Raw genomic sequence first — 21,520 nt, 5'->3', positions numbered from 1 at the left:
TGACGATGTTGTACACCTGAAATTATTACTGTAAATAAATTATACCTCTATTTTTTTAATTAAAAATAAAAATAAATTTTAAAAAAGATATGCAACAGAACAAATAAAAACAAACTCCAGGGTGGTCCACACAAAAACCTACACATATGTTTATAGGAGCTTTGCTCACAACTTGCCAAACTGGGAAGCAACCAAGATATCCTTCAACAAACCAATGGACAGATAAACTGGGGTATCTCCAGACAACAGAAAATTCAGTTCAGTCATTCAGTCAGTGTCTGACTCTTTGCAACCCCATTGACTATAGCACACCAGGCTTCCCTGTCCATCACCAACTACCGGAGCTTGCTCAAACTCACGTCCATCGAGTCAGTGATGCCATCCAACTATCTCATTCTCTGTTGTCCCCTTTTCCTCCCGCCTTCAATCTTTCCCAGCATCAGGATCTTTTCCAGTGAGTCAGTTCTTCGCATCAGGTGGCCAAAGTATTGGAGTTTCCGCGTCACCAACGGTCCTTCCAATGAATAGCCAGGGTTGATTTCCTTTAGGATTGACTGGTTTAATCTCCTTGCTGTCCAAGGGACTCTCAAGAGTCTTCTCCAATATCACATTTCAAAAGCATCAAGTCTTCGGCGCTCAGCTTTCTTCACAGTCCAACTCTCACATCCATACAGTTCAGTTCAGTCGCTCAGTCGTGTCCAACTCTTTGCGACCCCATGAATCACAGCACACCAGGCCTCCCTGTCCATCACCAACTCCCAGAGTTCACTCAAACTCACGCCCTTTGAGTCGGTGATGCCATCCAGCCATCTCATCCTCTGTCGTCCCCTTCTCCTCCTGCCCCCAATCCCTCCCAGTATCAGAGTCTTTTCCAGTGAATCAACTCTTCGCATGAGGTGGCCAAAGTACTGGAGTTTCAGCTTTAGCATCATTCCTTCCAAAGAAATCCCAGGGCTGATCTCCTTCAGAATGGACTGGTTGGATCTCCTTGCAGTCCAAGGGACTCTCAAGAGTCTTCTCCAACACCACAGTGCAAAAGCATCAATTCTTTGGTGCTCAGCTTTCTTCACAGTCCAACTCTCACATCCATACATGACCAATGGAAAAACCATAGCCTTGACTAGACGGACCTTTGTTGGCAAAGTAATGTCTCTGCTTTTCAATATGCTATCTAAGTTGGTCATAACTTTCCTTCCAAGGAGTAAGTGTCTTTTAATTTCATGGCTGCAATCACCATCTGCAGTGATGTTGGAGCCCAGAAAAATAAAGTCTGACACTGTTTCCACTGTTTCCCCATCTATTTCCCATGAAGTGATGGGACCAGATGCCATGATCTTCATTTTCTGAATGTTGAGTTTTAAGCCAACCTTTTCACTCTCCTCTTTCACTTTCATCAAGAGGGTTTTTAGTTCCTCTTCACTTTCTGCCATAAGGGTGGTGTCATCTGCATATCTGAGGTTATGGATATTTCTCCCGGCAATCTTGATTCCAGCTTGTGCTTCTTCCAGCCCAGCATTTCTCATGATGTACTGTGCATATAAGTTAAATAAATAGGGTGACATGACCACTGGAAAAACCACAGCCTTGACTAGATGGACCTTTGTCGGCAAAGTAATGGCTCTGCTTTTTAATATGCTATTTAGGTTGGTCATAGCTTTTCTTCCAAGGAGCAAGCATCTTTTAATTTCATAGCTGCAGTCACCATCTGCAGTGATTCTGGAGCCCCAAAAAACAAAGTCTCTCACTGTTCCCATTGTTTCCCTAAAGTCTCTCACTGTTCCCATTGTTTCCCTATCTATTTGCCATGAAGTGATGAGACCGGATGCCATGATCTTCATTTTTTGAATGCTAAGTTTTAAGCCAGCTTTTTCACTCTCCTCTTTCACTTTCATCAAGAGGCTCTTTAATTCTTCTTCACTTTCTGCCATAAGGGTGGTGTCATCTGCATATGTGAGGTTATTGATATTTCTCCTGGCAATCTTGATTTGAGCCTGTGCTTCATCCAGCCCAGCATTTTGCATTATGTACTCTGCATGTAAGTTAAATGAGCAAGGTGACAATACACAGCCTTTACATACTCCTTTTCCTATTTGGAACCAGTCTGTTGTTCCATGTCCAGATCTAACTGTTGCTTCCTGACCTGCATACTGATATCTCAGGAGGCAGGTAAGGTGGTCTGGTATTCCCATCTCTTTCAGAATTTTCCAGTTTGTTGTGATCTATACAAAGACTGTGGCATAATCAATAAAGCAGAAGCAGATGTTTTTCTGGTATTCTCTTGCTTTTTTGATGATCCAACGGATGTTGGCAATTTGATCTGGTTCCTCTGCCTTTTCTAAATCCAACTTGAACATCTGGAAGTTCATGGTTCACGTACTACTGAAGCCTGGCTTGGAGAATTTTGAGCTCTGCTTTTCTAGCATGTGAGATGAGTGCAACTGTGCGGTAGTTTGAACATTCTTTGCCATTGCCTTTTTTAGGATTCAAATGAAAACTGACCTTTTCAGCTCTGGGGCCACTGCTGAGTTTCCCAAATTTGCTGGCATACTGAGTACAGCACTTTCACAGCATCATCTTTTAGGATTTGAAACAGCTCAACTGGAATTCCATCTATATGGAACTATCATATACATTAACAAAAAAATCCTAGGAGAACCGACTACAATTGCAGCCTGGCTTCCCATTCATTCCCATCATTATTATGATCAGTCAACAGGAACTGAGCACATACTGGGAATTTTAATATGATCTTGAGTAAATAAGATCCAGAGGTAATGCTTTTTTTCCCCCTGGTGAGAGAGGTTCACAATTTAATGAAGTATATGACCTATTTATATGTACTTAAACTGTTCTGCTGGGCTTCCTTGGTGGCTCAGACCTGCAATGAGGGAGACCTGGGTTTAGTCCCTGGGTTGGGAAGATCCCCTGAAGGAGGGCAACCAAAGCCAGTATTCTTGCCTGGAGAATCCTCATGGACAGAGGAGCCTGGTGGGCTACAGTCCATGGTATCATAAAGAGTCAGACACAACTGAGCGACTAAGTGCAGCACAGCAAACTGTACTGCTATGAAATCTAATATGAAGTCCAAAAATGGGACTGATTTCTTGCCCAAGGCCTTAAAAGGACTGTAACCAGCTCCTTTTAACTTAAATGTTACCACTTTAGGGCTCCCTGATGGCACAGAAGAATCTGCCTGCCTACACAGGGTATACTTGTTCAATCCCTGGTCCAGGAAGATTCCATATGCCATGGAGCAACTAAGCCGGTGCACTGGAACTACTAAAGCCCAAGTGTCCTAGAGCCAGCAAGCCATAATCACTGAGCCCACATGCTGCCACTACTGAAGCCTGTGTGCCTAGAGCCCGTGCTCCACAACAGAAGGAGCTACTGCAACGAGACGCCCGTGCACCACAACTAGAGTGGCCCCCAAGCTCCGTGGCGAGAGAAAGACCACCTGCAGCAAAGAAGATCCAGTGCAGCCAAAAATATATAATTTAAGAAATAAATGTTATCACTTTAGCTTAACAATGAAGTATTAATATAAAACAAAACCAAGTATACTTGTTATATACTTAGTTAAATACTGGTTAAATTTACCGAAGATTCCTGTAGCAGTCTTTGGTAGATTTAACATTCGTTATTAACTTTCATGAGAGTGAAAGTGTTAGTTGCTCAGTCACGTCCAACTCTGTGAACCCATGGACTGCAGCCCACCAGGCTCCTCTCTCCCTGGGACTCTCCAGGCAAGAATACTTGAGTGGGTTGCCATTTCCTTCTCCAGGGGATCTTCCTATCCCAGGGATGAAACCCAGGTCTCCTGTATTTCAGGCAGATTCTTTATCATCTGAGCCACCAGGGAATCCCTTTGAATTTACATAGTATTAAAATATTATAGGTAATATGCCAACTTCAGAGTCCTCTAAATCTTTTGTCAGGAAGATAATGATAGCATCATAAACAGAACTAAAACCTAATATCACATATTACTAAAACTGACATTTATTTCCAAAAGGATTTGACCTATGGTAACTGAACTCTGAAAAAAGTGAGAAGACTAGCAGTTGGAGAAAAGTAGATCTGTCACATTACTTAGTCAATGGCAGTTCCAATGTAATTTAGCCTCAGTCTTTTTGCTAAAACGATCTAAATAACAAAAGATTCATAATAAAAATATATGGGGAAAAAAAAAGAAATGAGCTATTAAGCCATGAAAAGATATGGGGGAAGTTTAAATGCATAGTACTAAGAAAAAGAAGCCAATCTGAATGAAGCTACATACTGTATGATTCTAAATATGTGATGGCACCAGTCAGTAGCCATCACCAAAAACCTACGAACAATAAATGGTGAAGAGGGTGTGGAGAAAAGGGAACCCTCTTATACTGTTGGTGGGAATGTAAATTGATACAGCCACTATGGAGAACAGTACGGAAGTTCCTTAAAAAACTAAAACTAGGGATTTCCCTGGTGGTCTATGTGCTCCCCATGCAGGGGGCCCACATTCAATCCTGGTCACAGAACTAGATCCCACATGCTGCAACTAAAGATCCCACACCAGGCACAGCCAAAATAAATGAAAAACTGTTTTGAAAAACCCTAAACAACAATAAAGAAAACTTCGTTTATAAATGGACCAAAGACCTTAACAAACATATCACCAAAGAAGATACACGGATGGGAAATAAGCATATGAAAAGATGCCTCACATTATATCTCATCAGAGAAATGAGACCACTACAGCCATATTAGAATAGCCAGAATCCAGAGTTCTGATGACTCCACATGCTGGTAAAGATGTGTATCAGCAGGATCTCTCATTAACTGCTGGTGCAAATATAAAATGATATAGTCACTTGGGAAGACAGTGTGGTGGTTTCTTACCAAATTAAGCAAACTTGTCACATACAGTCCAGCCACCGTGCTTCTCGGTATTTACTCAAAGGAGCTGAAAACTCCGCACAGAAGCACACACTCGGTTGTTTCCAGCAGCTTTGCTCATAACTGCCAAAACTGGGAAACAACCAATAAATAAAGTGTGATGCATGCAGACCACAGACTATTATTCAGCACTAAAAAGAAATGAGCTATCAAGCCATGGAAAGACAGGGAGAAAACTTAAATGCAATGCAGCCAACCTGAAAAGGCTACATACTGTATCATTCCAACTATGTGACATTCTAAAAAAGGCAAAACTGTGGAAACAGTAAAAACATCAGTAGTTGTTGGAGGGTAGTTGTGGGGAGGGATGAAAAAGCAGAGCACAGAGGATTTTCAGGGAAGTGAAAATACTGTGTATGCTGTCTTAATGACGGATACATGTCATTGGACATTTGTAAAAACCAACAGAAAATACAACACCAACAACAAATCCTAAGATAAACTATGGACTCTAGGTGATTATGATGTGTCAGTGTAGGTTCAGCCTTGGTAACCTACAAACGTACCATTCTAATACGTGATGTTTATTATAGGGGAAGCTTCGAAGGGGCAGGGGTAGAGAATAAATGGGAAATCTCTGTATCTTCCTCTCTATTTTGCTGTGAACCTAAAACTGTTCTTTAAAAAATTAAATCTTAAAAAAAAAGTAGTTCATTAAAAAATGTTGGGGAAAGAGAGGCCTCTGAAATTACTTCCAAAAATTCACATGCATAAATCTCACCAACAGTCCACATTAGTTTAGAAGAATGAGTGATAACTATTTATTTAAAGTATATTGTGTGGTAGAAACTATACTAAGCATTTAATACCTCATTTAACCTTCAAAAAAAAATCCTCAGCATATGCAAAAATTGGGGTTCTAATATATAATCCTCCTAGAGAATCCTCCTCAGAGAGAAACTCTTCACACATAAACACCAACAGACTTAAGACTGATCAGAGCAGCAGTCTTTATAATAAAGGAAATACAAAGACAATTCAACTGTCCATACTCAAGTCAACATAGTGCATTCATAGAGCAGAAAAAACAGGATGAATAAAGCTGCACACAACAACATGAACGAATTTTAAAACATATAAAGATGTAAAAGTGAGCAAAAGAAAACCCCAGAATATAAAAATGGCATATTATACGTTAATATAAAAAACAGGTAAAAATAAGTAAAACACTGTATTACTATTAATATTATATTAATATTAATATACATTCATTGGTGGTAAAACTATAAATAAATGCAAGGAGTGATTATCACAAAATTCAGCATAATGACTCTTACCTCGAGGAGGGCCTTAAAAGGTACTGTAAATTTCTACTGACCTGGATGGCAGGTATAAGGATGGATCCTTCAATTATTATTATTGTTTAAATTACATAAATATTCATATGTGCTTCTTTGTATGTATATTTAGTAATTTTTTAAAACCCCTCTAGATTGGCATAACTTCAACTTTATAGATAAGGAAAGATTATATAAATTGTCCAAAGTTAATACCACCATTATAAGTTGCTGAATTGAAGCTTGAAAGTAAGTTTGCGAAATTTCAGAAGTTATGCCCTTTTTTCTATATAACTTCTGCTCTAGCTGCTGGACACTTATCTTGACACAACTATTAAGTGCTGTAACTTTGTGACTTAGGTGATTTAGGGGAAAAAAAAATCACTCATCTCTACTAATAAAATAATATACTAAGGGAAGTAAGATCCCACATGCAACACTGAGCAGCAGCCAAAAATATATAGATGCATGCAAATATAAAGCTAATGATCAACTGACAACAGGACGGCTGCTATTATCTTCCAGTGTCAAACACTGTTTGTTCCTCTTATAACAATTTTTCACACTTGCAAATACCTGGTCATAATTAAAGGTTCAGCTTTTCTCAAGCTAGTTAACCTATACCAGAATCAAATCAATTAAATGATGTTACATTAGCATCTAGTACTAAAACAATGATCTAATGATGCCAAGATTTTCAGTTTCTTCATTTATACATCAGCATTGTTAAAATGCAGAGAAGAGAACCTAAGGCATCCTGGAGGTCAAATCCTGAAGCTTCCACTTAAAAGCTGATTTTTTTTTTTACCTTTTTTTTTTGGCCATGCCACATGAGATGTAGGCTATTAGTTCCCCAATCAGGGATCGAACCAGCACCCCCGACATTGGAAATGGGGAGTTCTTAACCACTGGACTGCTGGGGAAGTCTTTAAGAGCTACTTTGACCTTGACCAAATTACTTTACCTCTTTGAGTCTGTTTTATATCTCACAAAATTTTTGCCAGAATTAAATGAGATAATATAGGATGTTAGGTCCTGTAGATAATATAGGACCTAAAAATTTTTTAGGTCACTGCATTGTATTTCAGAGAAAGAAATGGCAACCCACTCCAGTATTCTTGCCTGGAGACTCCCACAGACAGCAAAGCCTGTGTCCATAGGGTCACAAAGACTCGGACACGACCGAAGCAACTTAGCATGCGTGCATGCACTGTATTTCACAGATGTGCAACAAATGTTAATTTCCTTCCTTTATTCTAGGAACGGGAAAGAAAAAACAAAAAAATAAGAATCCGCCTGCCAACGCAGGGGACATGGGCTCGATCCCTGGTCCAAGAAGATTCCACATGCCACGGAGTAACCAAAGCCCGTGTGCCACAACTACTGAAGCCTGTGTGCCTAGCACCTATGCTCCACAACGAGAGAAGCCCCTGCAATGAAAAACTCACGCACTGCACCTAGAGAACAGCCCTGCTTGCCACAATTAGAGAGCCCACGTAGCAATGAAGACCCAGTACAACCAAAAAAAATTATAAATGTTAAAAAAAAAAAGATTTCCCTCCATTAGCTGTGATAATAAATATAAATAAAATTCAGTTCTCAAGATTTTATTTCCTCTACAGTCCTTTGATGAAGATGAGAACTTTAGAGTTATTAAAGATAGTATTCCCTTAGAGATATAAACGATTAAACCAAATTACTGTTTCTGATCTGCTACTTATTGTACTATGTAGAACCATTTTTTCAAATTATAAAACAACTCAGCAATATATCATGGTATAGGAAATGTAAACCCAATCTTTTACCTTTTGGACTCAGGAGGCTGTCTCTTCTTTATCATTTCACGGAACCTTGCGGCTGACTGTAAAATACACAAAACATAATACATGTAAAAATACTATCTTATTAAAAAAAAAGTAATACTGTAACTACATAGCTTACCTTCTAAAACATTTGAGTATCTGCTACTGTATGCACACTAAGCCAAGATCTATACAGGAAGTAAAGAACCTTGGGATGTGACAACTGCTCTTGGTAGCAGACATGAGACAAATACACTATCAATAATAAAGAGTAGTATATAATACTATCTAAAGTACTGACATTCTGATTCCTGGGACCAGGCTACTAACAAGTTGACATAAGCAAACATTTACTGAATATACTATTACAAATTTCCAAGTTCAACTTCCACTTCAGGCAATCCTTTGTGGGTGTTTTCCAGAAAAGTTACAGGTTATACTTCCATAAATCAATAGTAATTTCTGTTAACTAAAGTCAAAATCAGAGGTATTTTTGTCTCCATTTCTGATGAATTTTCAACTGTTAGTGAGTGACTCAGCAATTTAGTGCCTTATATTAACTCACCCTCCCTCCCCTCAAGATGCAAATACACAGTGAATATTTAGGAATCTGGTATGCCCAGAAACTATTTAATAAAGCCAAGGGTTTTAATGTATTTTGGGGTGAAACATATCACACCCTCCTGGACAGCTCTTCTCACACACATAGAAGCTTGACCGCAGTGTGAAGACCTTCAATGTAAATTATACCTTTAGTAATAATGATTAGAAAACATTAGCATACTTATGGCCATTAACCCTTAAAGCTTCCAATACTAACCATATTTTCCTCTATTCTTTATTTTGGCTGTGCCTCGAGGCGTGTGGGGTCTTAGCTCCCTGATCAGGGATAGAAAGGAGTGAGGGGAAGCTTCCAATTACAGCTTTAATACAACAGTTTAAAAAAAAAAGTCTTGGAATCAATAAAATACGGTAAACTGTATTAAGTGTAGATCTTGCTAATTTTACCCTCCCTCATTTGACACTATGAAACCTGATAATGAGTATTTTATGGACCTACTAGCAAGAGGAATAGTGTCTCAGTTTAGATTAGAAACTTCAAACAAACCTCAGACAACTGAAGAGAAGCAAAAAAGTTTGCATTTTCTGATATGTTCTTCAGTCTCTTCCTTTCGTATGGTGACAATTCTGAAAAATCATCCTATAAAATCACACCAAAAAGATTCTATTATTTACATAATCCACAGCAAAAATACCCCACAAAACTAGTTGTTGCATTCTCCACATGTATATGTTCCTTCAAATTGCACCTACTATGGTTATTTTATGTTGTATTACCAAACAGCACATAAACTTTGCTGCACTGGATACTGAGAGAAAGAGTTTGGGTCTGGGATAATTGCAGGATATATGCACAGCTTCCCAATTAAATAACAAGTGATCTGATATCAGAAGTCAAGTAGGACAGCCCAATAGCACATTACTTTTTACTGGCCCTTTCACAAACTGACCTTTTTATTAAGCAAAACAAGAAAGAACTCAAAAACAGAAATTTTTAAATTCACTGAGATGATTAAAGAAATTCAATAAAAAAGAGAATCACATGAGCAGAAAAGACAGTTTTAAACTAGAGAATCTTAGAGGTCCAATATCCAACTAATAGTTACTATAGGGCGGGGAAAGGAGCAGAGAAAATGGAGGAGAGAAAATCATTAGAGAAATAATACAAGAAAGCTTCTGAAAACAGAAGAAATGAGTTTCCAGATTAAAAGGGCCCAACGTGTATACCACACAATGAATGAAAACAAGACTCAAGCCCAGGCATATCATCACAAAATTTCTCAATACCTGAAGATGAGTGAAATAAAGAGAAGATCCCAAAAGTTTGCAGAGGGAAAAACAGACCACAAAGAACCAAGAATGATAACTTCACAATATCCAGGAAGCTAGAAGACAAAGGAAGAATATGTTAAAAATGTTAAGGAAAAATTATTTTCAACTTACAATTCTAAATCCAATAATGCCAACAATCAAATGTAAAGCATAAAGACTTTTTCAGACATGCAAACAATCTGTCGGGCTGCCCAGGTGGTGCGAGTGGTGAAGAATCCACCTACCAATGCAGCAGATGCAAGAGACCCAGGTTCAATCCTTGGGCTGGGAAGATCACCTGGAGAAGGAAAAGCCAACCCACTCCAGTATTCTTACCTGAAAAAATCCCCTGGACAGAGGAGCCTGGCAGGCTACAGTCCATGGGGTTGCAAAGAGTCAGACATGACTGAGCACTTACCAGCAGAAAACTATCTGTCATACACCAGCTTTCAGGAAGTTACTATAAGCTGCACTTCATCAAAATTAGACAATAAACCAAGAAAAAGAAAGACAGGATCCAGGCTACAGAAGTCCAACACAGGAGAGAGAAAAAAGAAATTTAAAGAAAAACAGTAAAGAGAAGGCCAAGAAAGAGAAAATGGTCCACAATGATGGAGGGTACCAGAAAACATTTCATGAATTATATACATACATACACACACACACACCAAAGAAGGCAATGGCACCCCACTCCAGTACTCTTGCCTAGAAAATCCCATGGACGGAGGAGCCTGGTAGGCTGCAGTCCATGGAGTCTCGAAGAGTCGGACACAACTGAGCGACTTCCCTTTCACTTTTCACTTTCCTGCACTGGAGAAGGAAATGGCAACCCACTCCAGTGTTCTTGCCTGGAGAATCCCAGGGACGGTGGAGCCTGGTGGACTGCCGTCTATGGGGTCACACAGAGTCGGACACAACTGAAGTGACTTAGCAGTAGCAGCATACATACACACATATATATAATATATATAAAGCCATTAGAATTCATCGATTTATACTGAGAAAAATTTTACACCTGAGGTAAAGCTTGGACTATATGTAACACGGAAGGTAAAACATGGGAAGGAGGAGGAAACAGCACATGTGTAAACTTAATCTTCTACAGTAAGTCAATAGGCGATGTGGGGGAAAAAAGCTAAAATGGCCTAAAGTCTAATTTGTCTGTTGAGCAGTGATCACAAATAGGTATATAACAGAAAATTGCTGGCTGTTTTGATTTGGTTCTGTGTATACATACATGTGTGTGCATATGGAATTGAGGCTTCCCCACTGGTTCAGTGGTAAAGAATCCACCTGCAATGCAGAAGAGGCGGGTTCAATTCCTGGGTCAGGAAGATGCCCTGGAGAAGGAAACGGCAATCCACTCCAGTATTCTTGCCTGGGAAATCCCCTGGACAGAGGAGCCTGGTGGGCTACAGTCCATGGGGTCACAAAGAGCTGGACACGACACCGAGACTAAACCACCATCACATATGGAATTACCTTTGTGTGAAACTAAGATCATGGCATCCAGTCCCAATACTTCATGGCAAAGAGATGGTGAAAAAAGTGGAAACAGTGACAGATTTTATTTTCTTGGGCTCTAAAATCACTGTGGATGGTGACTATAACCATGAAATTAAAAGACGCTTGCTCCTTGGAAGAAAGCTATGACAAACCTAGACATTGTATTAAAAAGCAGAGACATCACTTTGCCAACAAAGGTCCATACAGTAAAAGCTATGGTTTTTCCAGTAGTCATGTACAGATGTAAGAGTAGGACCATAAAGAAGGCTGAGTGCTGAAAACTTGATGCTTTCAAACTGTGATGCTGGAGAAGACTCTTGAGAGTTCTTTGGACTGCAAGGAGATCAATCCAGTCCATCCTGAAAGAAATCAACTCTGAATATTCACTGGAAGGACTGATGCTGAAGCTCCAATACTTTGGCCACCTGATGCAAAGAGCTGACTCACTGGAAAAGACCCAGATTCTGGGAAAGATTGAAGGCAGGAGGAGAAGCAGGCAGAGGAGAATGAGATGGTTAAATAGCATCACTGACTCAATGGACATGAGTCTGAGCAAACTTCAGGAGACAGTTAAGGACAGAGAATCCTAGCATGCTGCAGTTCATGGGGCTGTAAAGAGTTGGACATGAACAACTGAACAACAACAAATATATATACACACACAGAATTATGACTTACTATGACCTAAACAAGTATGTACAAGTATCAGTGTGACCAAAATGAAGAATCTTCTCACACACATCATAGTGACAGCAAAGGTGAATGGTTATTTCGTCACTGCCTTGAACAATGCCTCTCAGAGGAAAACATTACCACCATCATCAGACTTCCTAAGAATCTATCTTAAAACGCTGCATTTGGAGATCAAAGGAACAAAATTTAAATGATTCTAATTACCACAGGAAAAAATAAGAAAATTTATTAAGAAAAATAAGACTTTTTTCGAGGTATGCATCGTTCAAACTATTCTCACCCATTATCTGCCCCTCCAGGACTTGCAACATCAAAGACCAAGCAAAGAATATCAAAGTGGGTTCTCAAAGTAAATATATATTATAGGAAATAGAAATGTTTTTAACCCCATTAATGTTTTATCTTCAGAGACATTTGAGCAGTTACTGCATATATAAAATAAGAGGGAAAATGCTACCTTTAAAAAACAAAAGAAAAATAACTTGAATTAAAAATGTCCTGATGCCAAAAATTTACCAGCTGTATGAACACATATATAATGTTCTCCAAATGACAAAAGTGTAGAGATGGAAAACAAATCAGTGGTTGCCAGGGGTTAAGGCTGGTGGGAAGGAGTGCCGTGGCCTTAACTATAAAGGGGTAGTCTAAAGGAGATCTTTGCAGAGATGGAACAGTTCTGTATCACGATTGTGGTGGTGGTTACATGAATCTACACATGTGATAAAATGATACAGAACAGGACACACACCTAGCATCTGTATGAATTTCCTGGTTTTGATACTGCAATGTAGTTATTTAACATGTGCTCACTGGGGGAAATCTCCTGGTTGCCTAGTGCTTAGGACTCTGCACTGTCACTGCTCTGGTTCAATTCATGGCCAGGGAACTAAGATGCGACAAGCTGTGTGGCACAGCCAAAAGAGTTAACTAACTGATCAAAAATAAAATAAGATGTACTCATTGGGGAAAAACTGGGTGAAGGGTAAATGAAACCACTCTGTACTATTTTTGCAAATTCCTATGAATCTGTTAAGCACTTCGAAATAAAAATTTTAAGAAATATACGTTGCTCAGCTAACATCATACTTAACAGTGAAAGACTGAAAGCTTTTCCCCTAAACTCAGGAACAAGATAAATATGTCTGCTCTCACCACTTCTATTCAACACTGTACTGGAAGTTCTAGCCAGGGGAATTAGGCAAAAAAGGAAATAAAAGACATCCAGATTGAAAAGGAAGAAATGTAACAATCTTTACTGCCAATGACATGATCTTATCTGTAGAAAATCTTAAAAAGAATCCACACACAAAAAAATGAGAGTAAACAATTTCAGCAAAGTTGTAAGATCAGATCAGATCAGATCAGTCGCTCAGTCGTGTCCGACTCTTTGCAACCCCATGAATCGCACATCAACATATAAAAATAAGTTGTGTTTCTGTACATTAGCAATGAACAATCAGAAAATGAAATTAAGAAACAAATACCATAATAGTATCAAAAAAAATAATATATTTAGGGGACTTCCCTGGTGGTCCAGCGGTTGGGTGTCTGCCTGCCAAAGGGACGTGGGTTCCAGCCCTCATCCAGGAAGATCCCACAGGCTGCAGGGCAACTGAGCCCTCAAGACACAACAAAGGAAGCCACTGCAATGAGAAGCCACAGCTATACACAGCCAACAAAGTCCCCGTTCAGCCACAAATACATAGAAAAACTGTTTGAAAAAGAACATACTTTGACACAAATTTAACCAAAGAAGTAAAGACTTGTGCACAGAAAATTATAAAACATTGAAAGAAATTAAAGAAAATCTAAATAAGTGGAAAGACAGCTCATGTTCATAGACTGAAATACTTAATATTTTTAAAATGGCAGTATTCCCCAAATAGATCTATAGATTCAATACAATCTCTTGTCAAAATTTTAAATGTCAGTTTTGCAAATATGGATAAGCTGATCCTAAAATTCATACGGAATTGAAAGGAACCCATAACAACCAAACAATCTTGAAAACAAGACTCACACTTCCTGGTTTCAAAACTTAGTACAAAGCTACAGTACTTTGGCCACCTGATGCAAAGAGCTGACTCACTGGAAAAGACCCTGATGCTGGGAAAGATTGAGGGCAAGAGGAGAAGGGGGTGACAGATAATGAGAAGTTGGATGGCATCACTGACTCAATGGACATGAGTCTGAGCGAACTCTGGGAGAAAGTATTGGACAGAGAAGCCTGGTGTGCTGCAGTTCATGGGGTTGCAAAGAGTCAGACACGACTTAGTGACTAAAGAACAACATTAACAGCATTTAAAAGAGTGTGATACTGGCATTCAGATAGGCAGATAGATCAACTGAATAAATCTGAGTCTAGAAATAAATCTATACACCTATGGTGAATTTATTTTCATTAAGGAAGTCCAGACCATTCAATGGGAAAGAAGAGTTTTGACAACAGATTGCTCTAGGACAAATGTATATCCACATGCAAAAGTATGAATTTGGATCCTTATCTCATGTGATATACAAAAATTAACTCAAAATGGATCAAAGACTTAAATTTAAAAGCCAGACTACAAAACTCTCAGAAGAAAATATACGTTTTAATCTCTATAAACCTGGATTTGCCAATGGTTTCTTAGATATGACATCAAAGCATCAGTAACAAAAGAAAAAATAAACTGGACTCAAATTAAAACTACTGATAACATTTTTAACAATTAAATTTAAGGACTTCCCTGGCGGTCCAGGGTTGGGAGTCTGTCTGCCAGTACAGGGGACATGGGTTCGATCCCTAGTTCAAGAGGATCCCACATGCCATGGAGTAACCAGATCTATGCAACACAACTACCGAGCCAAGTGTCACAACTACTGAAGCCTGTGTGCCTAGAGCCGATGCCCCACAAGAGAAACCACAATGAGAAGCCCACACACAACAAAGAGTAGTCCCCATGTGCCATAACCAGAGAAAGCCCACGTACAGCAATGAAGACCAAAAACGCATAGAGCAGCCAAAAATAAAAATAAATTTTTTAAATTTAAATTAAAATTCAAAACATTTGTACAAAGGACACTGTCAAGAAAGTGAAAACAAAGTCCCAGAATGGGAGAAAATATTTGCAAATAATATACCTAGTAAAGATCCAGTGTCCAGAATATATAAAGAACTCTTACAATTCAACAATAAAAAGAGAGAGAAAAAAAGGACAACTTAATTCTTTTTTAATTTTTTAATTGAAGGATAATTGCTTTACAGAATTTTGTGGTTTCCTGCCATACATCAACAATAATCAGCCATAGGTACATCCACGTCCCCTCCCTCTTGAACCTCCCTCCCACCTCCCTCCCATCCCACCCTTCAGCCTGTCACAGAGTCCGTTTGCCTTCCCTGAGTCACACAGCAAATTCCCATTGGCTATCTTTTTTACTTATGGTATTGTAAATTTCTATGTTGCTCTTTCCATACATCTCACCTTCTCCCTCCTCCCCTCCCTCAACGTCCATAGGTCTGTTTTCTCTGTTCCTCCATTGCTGCCTGAAAATAAATTCATCAGTGCCATCTTGCTAGATTCCATATATAGGCATCAGTATGCTATGCTATGCTATGCTAAGTCACTTCAGTCATGTTCTACTCTGTGTGACCCCATAGACGGCAGCCCACCAGGCTCCCCCATCCCTGGGATTCTCCAGATAAGAACACTGGAGTGGGTTGCCATTTCCTTCTCCAATGCAGGAAAGTGAAAAGTGAAAGTGAAGTTGCTCAGTCGTGTCCGACTCTTAGCGACCACATGGACTGCAGCCCACCAGGCTCCTCTGTCCATGGGATTTTCTAGGCAAGAGTACTGGAGTGGGGTGCCATTGCCTTCTCCGAGGCATCAGTATACAATATTTGTATTTCTCTTTTTTTTTTTTGTATTTCTCTTTCTGACTTACTTCACTCTGTATAATAGGTTCTAGGTTCATCCACCTCTTTAGACCTGACTCAAATGTGCACGACCTAATTTGTTAAATAGGCAAATGACTTAAATAGACATTTCTCCAAAGTACAAATTGCAAGTATGCACATGTAAAGATGTTCAACATCATTAGTCATTAGAAAAATGCAAATCAAAACCACAATGAGATACCACTTCATATCCACTAGTAAGGCTATAACCAAAATAGTTACGGACTTTACGTTAAGTGAAATAACGGTCACAAAAAGACAAACATTGTATGCTTCCACTTATACATGGTACCTACAGTAGTCAAACCCATAGAGACAGAAAGTAGACTGGTTAGGGGCTGAAGAGCTGGAGAATGAGGAGTTTTTTAATGGGTATGGGCATGTGTGCTAAGTCACTTCAGTCGTGTCCGACTCTTTGCGACATTATGGACTGTAGCCCACCAGGCTCCTCTGTCCCTGGGGATTCCCCAGGCAAGAATACTGGAATGGGTTGCCATGCTCTTCTCCAGGGGATCTTCCCAACCCAGGGATCAAACCTGCGTTTCTTACGTCTCCTGCATTGGCAGGCAGGTTCTTTGCCACTAGTGGCACCTGGGAAACCCTTATGGGTATAGTTTCAGTTCTGCAAGATGAAGAGTTCTGGTTTTACAACTATATACATTTACATAACACTACTGAACTGTACACTTAAAAATGGCAAAGAGGTAAATTTTACATTGCGCATTTTACTTCAATTAAAAATTTTAAATGTTACAAAAGACATAAGTATTGCTGAGGGTATACAGAGATTGGATTTTTTTTATATATACATTGCTATTGGTTATGTAAAAATGGGGCAGTCACTTTGGAAAACAATTTGACAATGCCTCAAAAAGCTAAACACAGTTACCCTATTTTGCTCCAAGGTGTGTGTGCGCACCCAAGAGAATGGAAAACATCACATAAAATCTCACAAGTAAATGCTCATGGCAGCATTATTCTTAACAGCAAAAAAAAAAAAAAATGAAAACTCAAATGTCCATCAACTGATGAATGCATAAACAAAATGTGGTATATCCATACAATGGAATAGTATTTAGCCATGAAAGGAAATGAAGTACCAATACATGCTACATGAATGAATCCTGAAAACATGCTAAATGTAAGAAGCCAGACCAAAAAAGCCATATATTGTATAATTCCATTTCTATGAAATGTCCAGAATAGGCAAATATATAGAGACAGAAAGTAGATAAGTGATTTTCCAAGGCTGAGAGAGGGAGGGGAAGGGTTTATAATCACTACTGACAGGTATGCAGTTTCTTTTTGGAGTGATAAAAATTTATGAAATTGGATAGTGATGATGGCTATACAGCTTCATGTATATATACAAAAAACACTGAATTATACACTTTAGTATACGTTATGTGAATTCTGTCTTAATAAAAAAATAAATATATGCTTCATGTATATATGCAAAAAACACTGAATTATACACTTTAGTATATGTTATGTGAATTCTGTCTTAATAAAGAAATAAATATATGCTTGATGACAGAAACCGGATATTCACATAGTCTCAAAGTACCTTCCTCAAAGCATTCAGTAATTACCAAGGGAAAAATACTAAGCTTACACTGGGAAATCCTGGCAGACACCACTGTAGCAGTGATGAAGGTCAACATCACCAGTAAAGTATCAACAACATCATGTACACTCTGATATGATACACTGAGGAGGGCACCTTCACTTCTGTGGTATCCTTCCCCAAAATGCAAAATCTTAATCTGATCATGAGAAAATAGCAGATGAACCCAAACTGAGGGCTTCCCAGGTGGCTAAGTGGTAAAGAATCCACTGCCAAAGCAGAAGACTTGGGTTCAATCCCTGGGTCAGGAAGATCCCTTGGAAAAGGAAATGGCAACCCACCCCAGTAATTCTTGCCTGGGAAATCCCATGGACAGAAGAGGCTGACAGGCTGCAGTCCATGGGGTCACCAAGGGTCAGACACAACCTACTGACTTAACAACACAAACTGAGGGACATTATACGTCATTATATGTCTTTGATGTGACAAAAGCCATCCTTCATTTAGAAAGAAATATGCTTATAAACTAAATACTGATCCTAAACCATGGTACCATAAATTTTTACCCCCAAACGATAATTAATGAAAGGGAAGAGAAAAAAAGAATGAAATGTTCTAAAAAAGATGTGAGATCTTTCAGCTTGTTGTAAGAAAATGTATGCTGAGCATCTATGCCCTGTTTGACTATCTCCAGTATTCACTATCTCATGTTCTAATTTCTGACCCTACTTGTTGCTGAACCGTGTCTGACTCTTTCGAGACCCCATGGACCGTAGCCCGCCAGGCTTCTCTGTCCAAGGGATTTTCCAGGCAAGAATACTGAAGTGGATTGCCATTTCCGTCTCCAGGGGATCTTCCCAACCCAGGTATTGAACCCGAGTGTCCTGCATTGGCAGGCAGATTCTCTACCGCTGAGCCATAGGGAGAAGCCCTATTTATTTTACATCAAAACAAAATCTGCTTTATATTAAGCCTCAAACACTCAGAATTTTAGAGTCTAAGAGGCAAAAAGAGACAATCCAGTCCACTGGCTCTCAAAGTGCAGTCCTGGACCAGTCTCTAGGAAGCTATTTTAGACATTCAAATTCAACACTCACACAAAACGTCTGAATCAGAAACAGGTGGTGAAGCCCTGCAATAGGGTTTTAACAAGCCCCCCAGGTAATTCTAATACAGACTAAAGTTTGAGAACTACCAATCTTATCTAATTCTCTCACCACAGAAGTGACTTGCTTAAAGGTACAAGGTTTCTTAGAAGTGGCCATGCCTAAAACCTAGGCGTCCAACCCCCAGTCCAATGCATTTCTGACTTAGCCCACACTGTCCCACCACGGGTCCTAATTCATTACAACACCGCCTCAATTATCCTATATCCCTTTCCCTACCATCATTTTCTGTTCCAGTTCCATCTACTTCTTACCATGTGACAGGGTCATAAAATTTGTCACTTTAAATGAGGTACAACATTCCTGGTAGGCAATAAGAGCCAAAAGAATTAGATGCTTAATTCCTTAAACTGATTCGAACTATCATTTCAAACAGAATTAGTGTTTTTCATGTATCTTCTCTATTCCATCGTTTGTCTCCTTTAAGTAATTAAGGGAATTATTCAGCACATCAATGCAGTCAATTAATGATGATTTTCCCACCTTAACATCAAGAGTTACTCAAGTTCTATATGTCCTTTACAAGTCAACTTCTTCTGGTATACCATGCATAAACATGTAAAGGCGAGCAAGACACCATTAAGTAGGAGTAAGCTCAAAAATAAGTGCAGCAAACTGAGAAAGAATGAGAAGCAAAGACAATCCTCTCCTTCACAAATCAAAACCAAGAGCCCCCCACAAAAAAGAAAACAAGAGCCAAATAAAACCAAGGAAATTATCTGTTGTACATTTAAAAAATAAAATTTCACTTAAATATAAATTAGATGATAAAATAATCTGTTTAAGCTAAAGAGGCCCTTCAACCATAGCTTAACAAAGCTCTAAATTTTTACACATGAAAATTTGAATAAGCTAGTAATTAGATCCTTACCAGGCCTGGTGTGGCATCTTCGTCACTGTCTCCTTCCTGGCTGCTTTCTGTATCAGGACTGAGAACCACCGTATCTGAAGGGCTCTTGTACTGCCACTTGTTGCTTTCAGCATGAACATCCAAGGATGATTTTTGCAGAGTGGATTCTTCCTTGGAAGATGTGGCTTCCATCTTTGGAGTTAAAATCCTTCTGCAACTTTTCTTTATTTCAGCTTTCTTAGATTTCTTACATGTCACTTCACTGTTAGAATTCTTATCTAATAGAGATTTGAGGCGCTTAAGTTGGCCTGTATTGTAGTTACTGAGTGAAAAGGGGACAAGACACACCTTAGCTGTTACTCCTAAAACTGTAGTCTGTACCGGTCTCAGAGATGTATCAGCGATGTTTTGGTTTTCCTTATATTCATTCACCTATTCAGGTCAATAAAGGAAAACAGTATTAAAATTCCAGGTCCTTAGCCTTTTCTTACTCTTCACAACCCCATAGACTACAGTCCACCAGGCTCCTCAATCCATGGGTTTCTCCAGGCAAGACCACTGGAGTGGGTTGCCATGCCCTCCTCCAGGGTTATCTTCCCAACCCAGGGATTGAACCCACGTCTCTTCTGGTCTCCCGCATTCTCAGGCAGGTTCTTTAGCACTAGCACCACCTGGGAAGTCCCAGAGATCTGTGTAAATAAATCTAATTCCTATTTCAAAATAACAACATAAATCCCAGCTGACAGCCTGTAAGGAAACTTTTTTCCCCTCCAAAATCTAGATACCTATTCATTAACCTAAATAGAATTATTATACTGGGCACTGACCCATGAGTCCGCCAGACCAATAATAAAAATGACTACAATTTGTTATTGAGGAAACTGAAAACTGGAATTGTTCCAAGAGTGGGAAACTGACCAAAACGACTGCAATAACAAACGCAGACTTTCTGATCCCAGCCTGACACTATTTCTGGGGTTACTGACAGGCATCTTCCTTGGGGCTAAGGGCCCAGTTTCCACAGAGGAGAACCAGGACAGGCATCCCCGCTTATCTTTTGAAGCAACACCCGGAAAAACCCAAAACCCGTTACACTGAGAGATGCCCCAAGGAGCAGGAAATAGTTTTGCAGCGAGGAGGTGCCGTTTGGCAAGTCCTCCCCTGCCTACGCCACGCATATCCCTCACGAACAATGAGGCAGCAACACACCCGAAAAGGACAAGCCGTTTCTAACATTCACCTGAAGTCGCTGTCTGGAACCCCCCTTCTGCTCAGCCTCCGCGCGGGACCCAGACATCTTTCCGCAGCGTAGCCGCTGGCGTCTTCCCGCCAAGACTGCGGCGAGAGGCGGGGAGGAGTGGAGATGGGAGGGGCGAGGAGGAGCCCGGCGCCCGCGAGGCTCGGGCGGCGAAGGCGGGCGCTGATCCCAGCCGACGGGAGGGGGAAGGGGCACGGGGCGTTACATTTTCGCCTAGGTACGCAAGCTTGCCAGCCTCACTCCAAACTCAAATTCTTTAGGGAAGCGAAGGGACCGAATCGCCATTTTTACCTTAGATCCCGGTGGTTTTTGACGCTGCTGATGCCTGTATCTTACTTTGAAAAACACTTGCGCTTCTCCTAAAGAAAAACCACCTCGCCTAGCAGTGAGCCTGGAAAAGATTCAGGGGCATTTAGTTGGCCAGATGAACTAGAGAAGAAATGAAATCAACCTGCAGGCTTTACCTCGACCCGATGATTCCTTGTGATCCCGCCACCAGAAAATTATGCCCTATGGCTACCGTATTCTCTTCTTCCTAGGAAGGGAAGTATTTTGATTTTTTTCCCCCCAAGAGCTAATAAGGTGATTTAAACTTCACCCACCAGTTAACTAAGATTCTAGTGATGACCTTACAAAGCCCAAGGACAGGGGGAA

General features: G+C 39.8%; 1 protein-coding gene across 5 annotated transcripts in view; it reads right to left on the bottom strand.

Annotated features, from left to right (window-relative positions):
• WDR76 (WD repeat domain 76) overlaps positions 1 to 21,520 on the bottom strand; it is a 53,421-nt gene that overhangs the window by 30,358 nt on the left and 1,543 nt on the right. Inside the window, exons 2-6 of one of the 5 annotated variants that reach the window (XM_070358843.1) lie at positions 21,158 to 21,257; positions 20,849 to 21,028; positions 19,630 to 20,040; positions 9,126 to 9,218; positions 8,021 to 8,076 (exon numbers count right to left, since the gene is read on the bottom strand). In XM_070358843.1, coding sequence (XP_070214944.1) covers positions 8,021 to 8,076; positions 9,126 to 9,218; positions 19,630 to 20,040; positions 20,849 to 20,905 — 617 coding nt within the window. In that variant the 5' untranslated portion in view covers positions 20,906 to 21,028; positions 21,158 to 21,257. The other 4 variants (XM_070358841.1, XM_070358840.1, XM_070358842.1 and 1 more) reach the window with 4 other exon arrangements.

The sequence above is a fragment of the Bos mutus genome, chromosome 21 (assembly GCF_027580195.1).
Source record: "Bos mutus isolate GX-2022 chromosome 21, NWIPB_WYAK_1.1, whole genome shotgun sequence".
In the NCBI taxonomy this organism is placed as follows: Eukaryota; Metazoa; Chordata; class Mammalia; order Artiodactyla; family Bovidae; genus Bos; species Bos mutus.
Note: the sequence above shows the minus strand (reverse complement) of the source record. Positions and strands in the feature narration are given on the sequence as shown.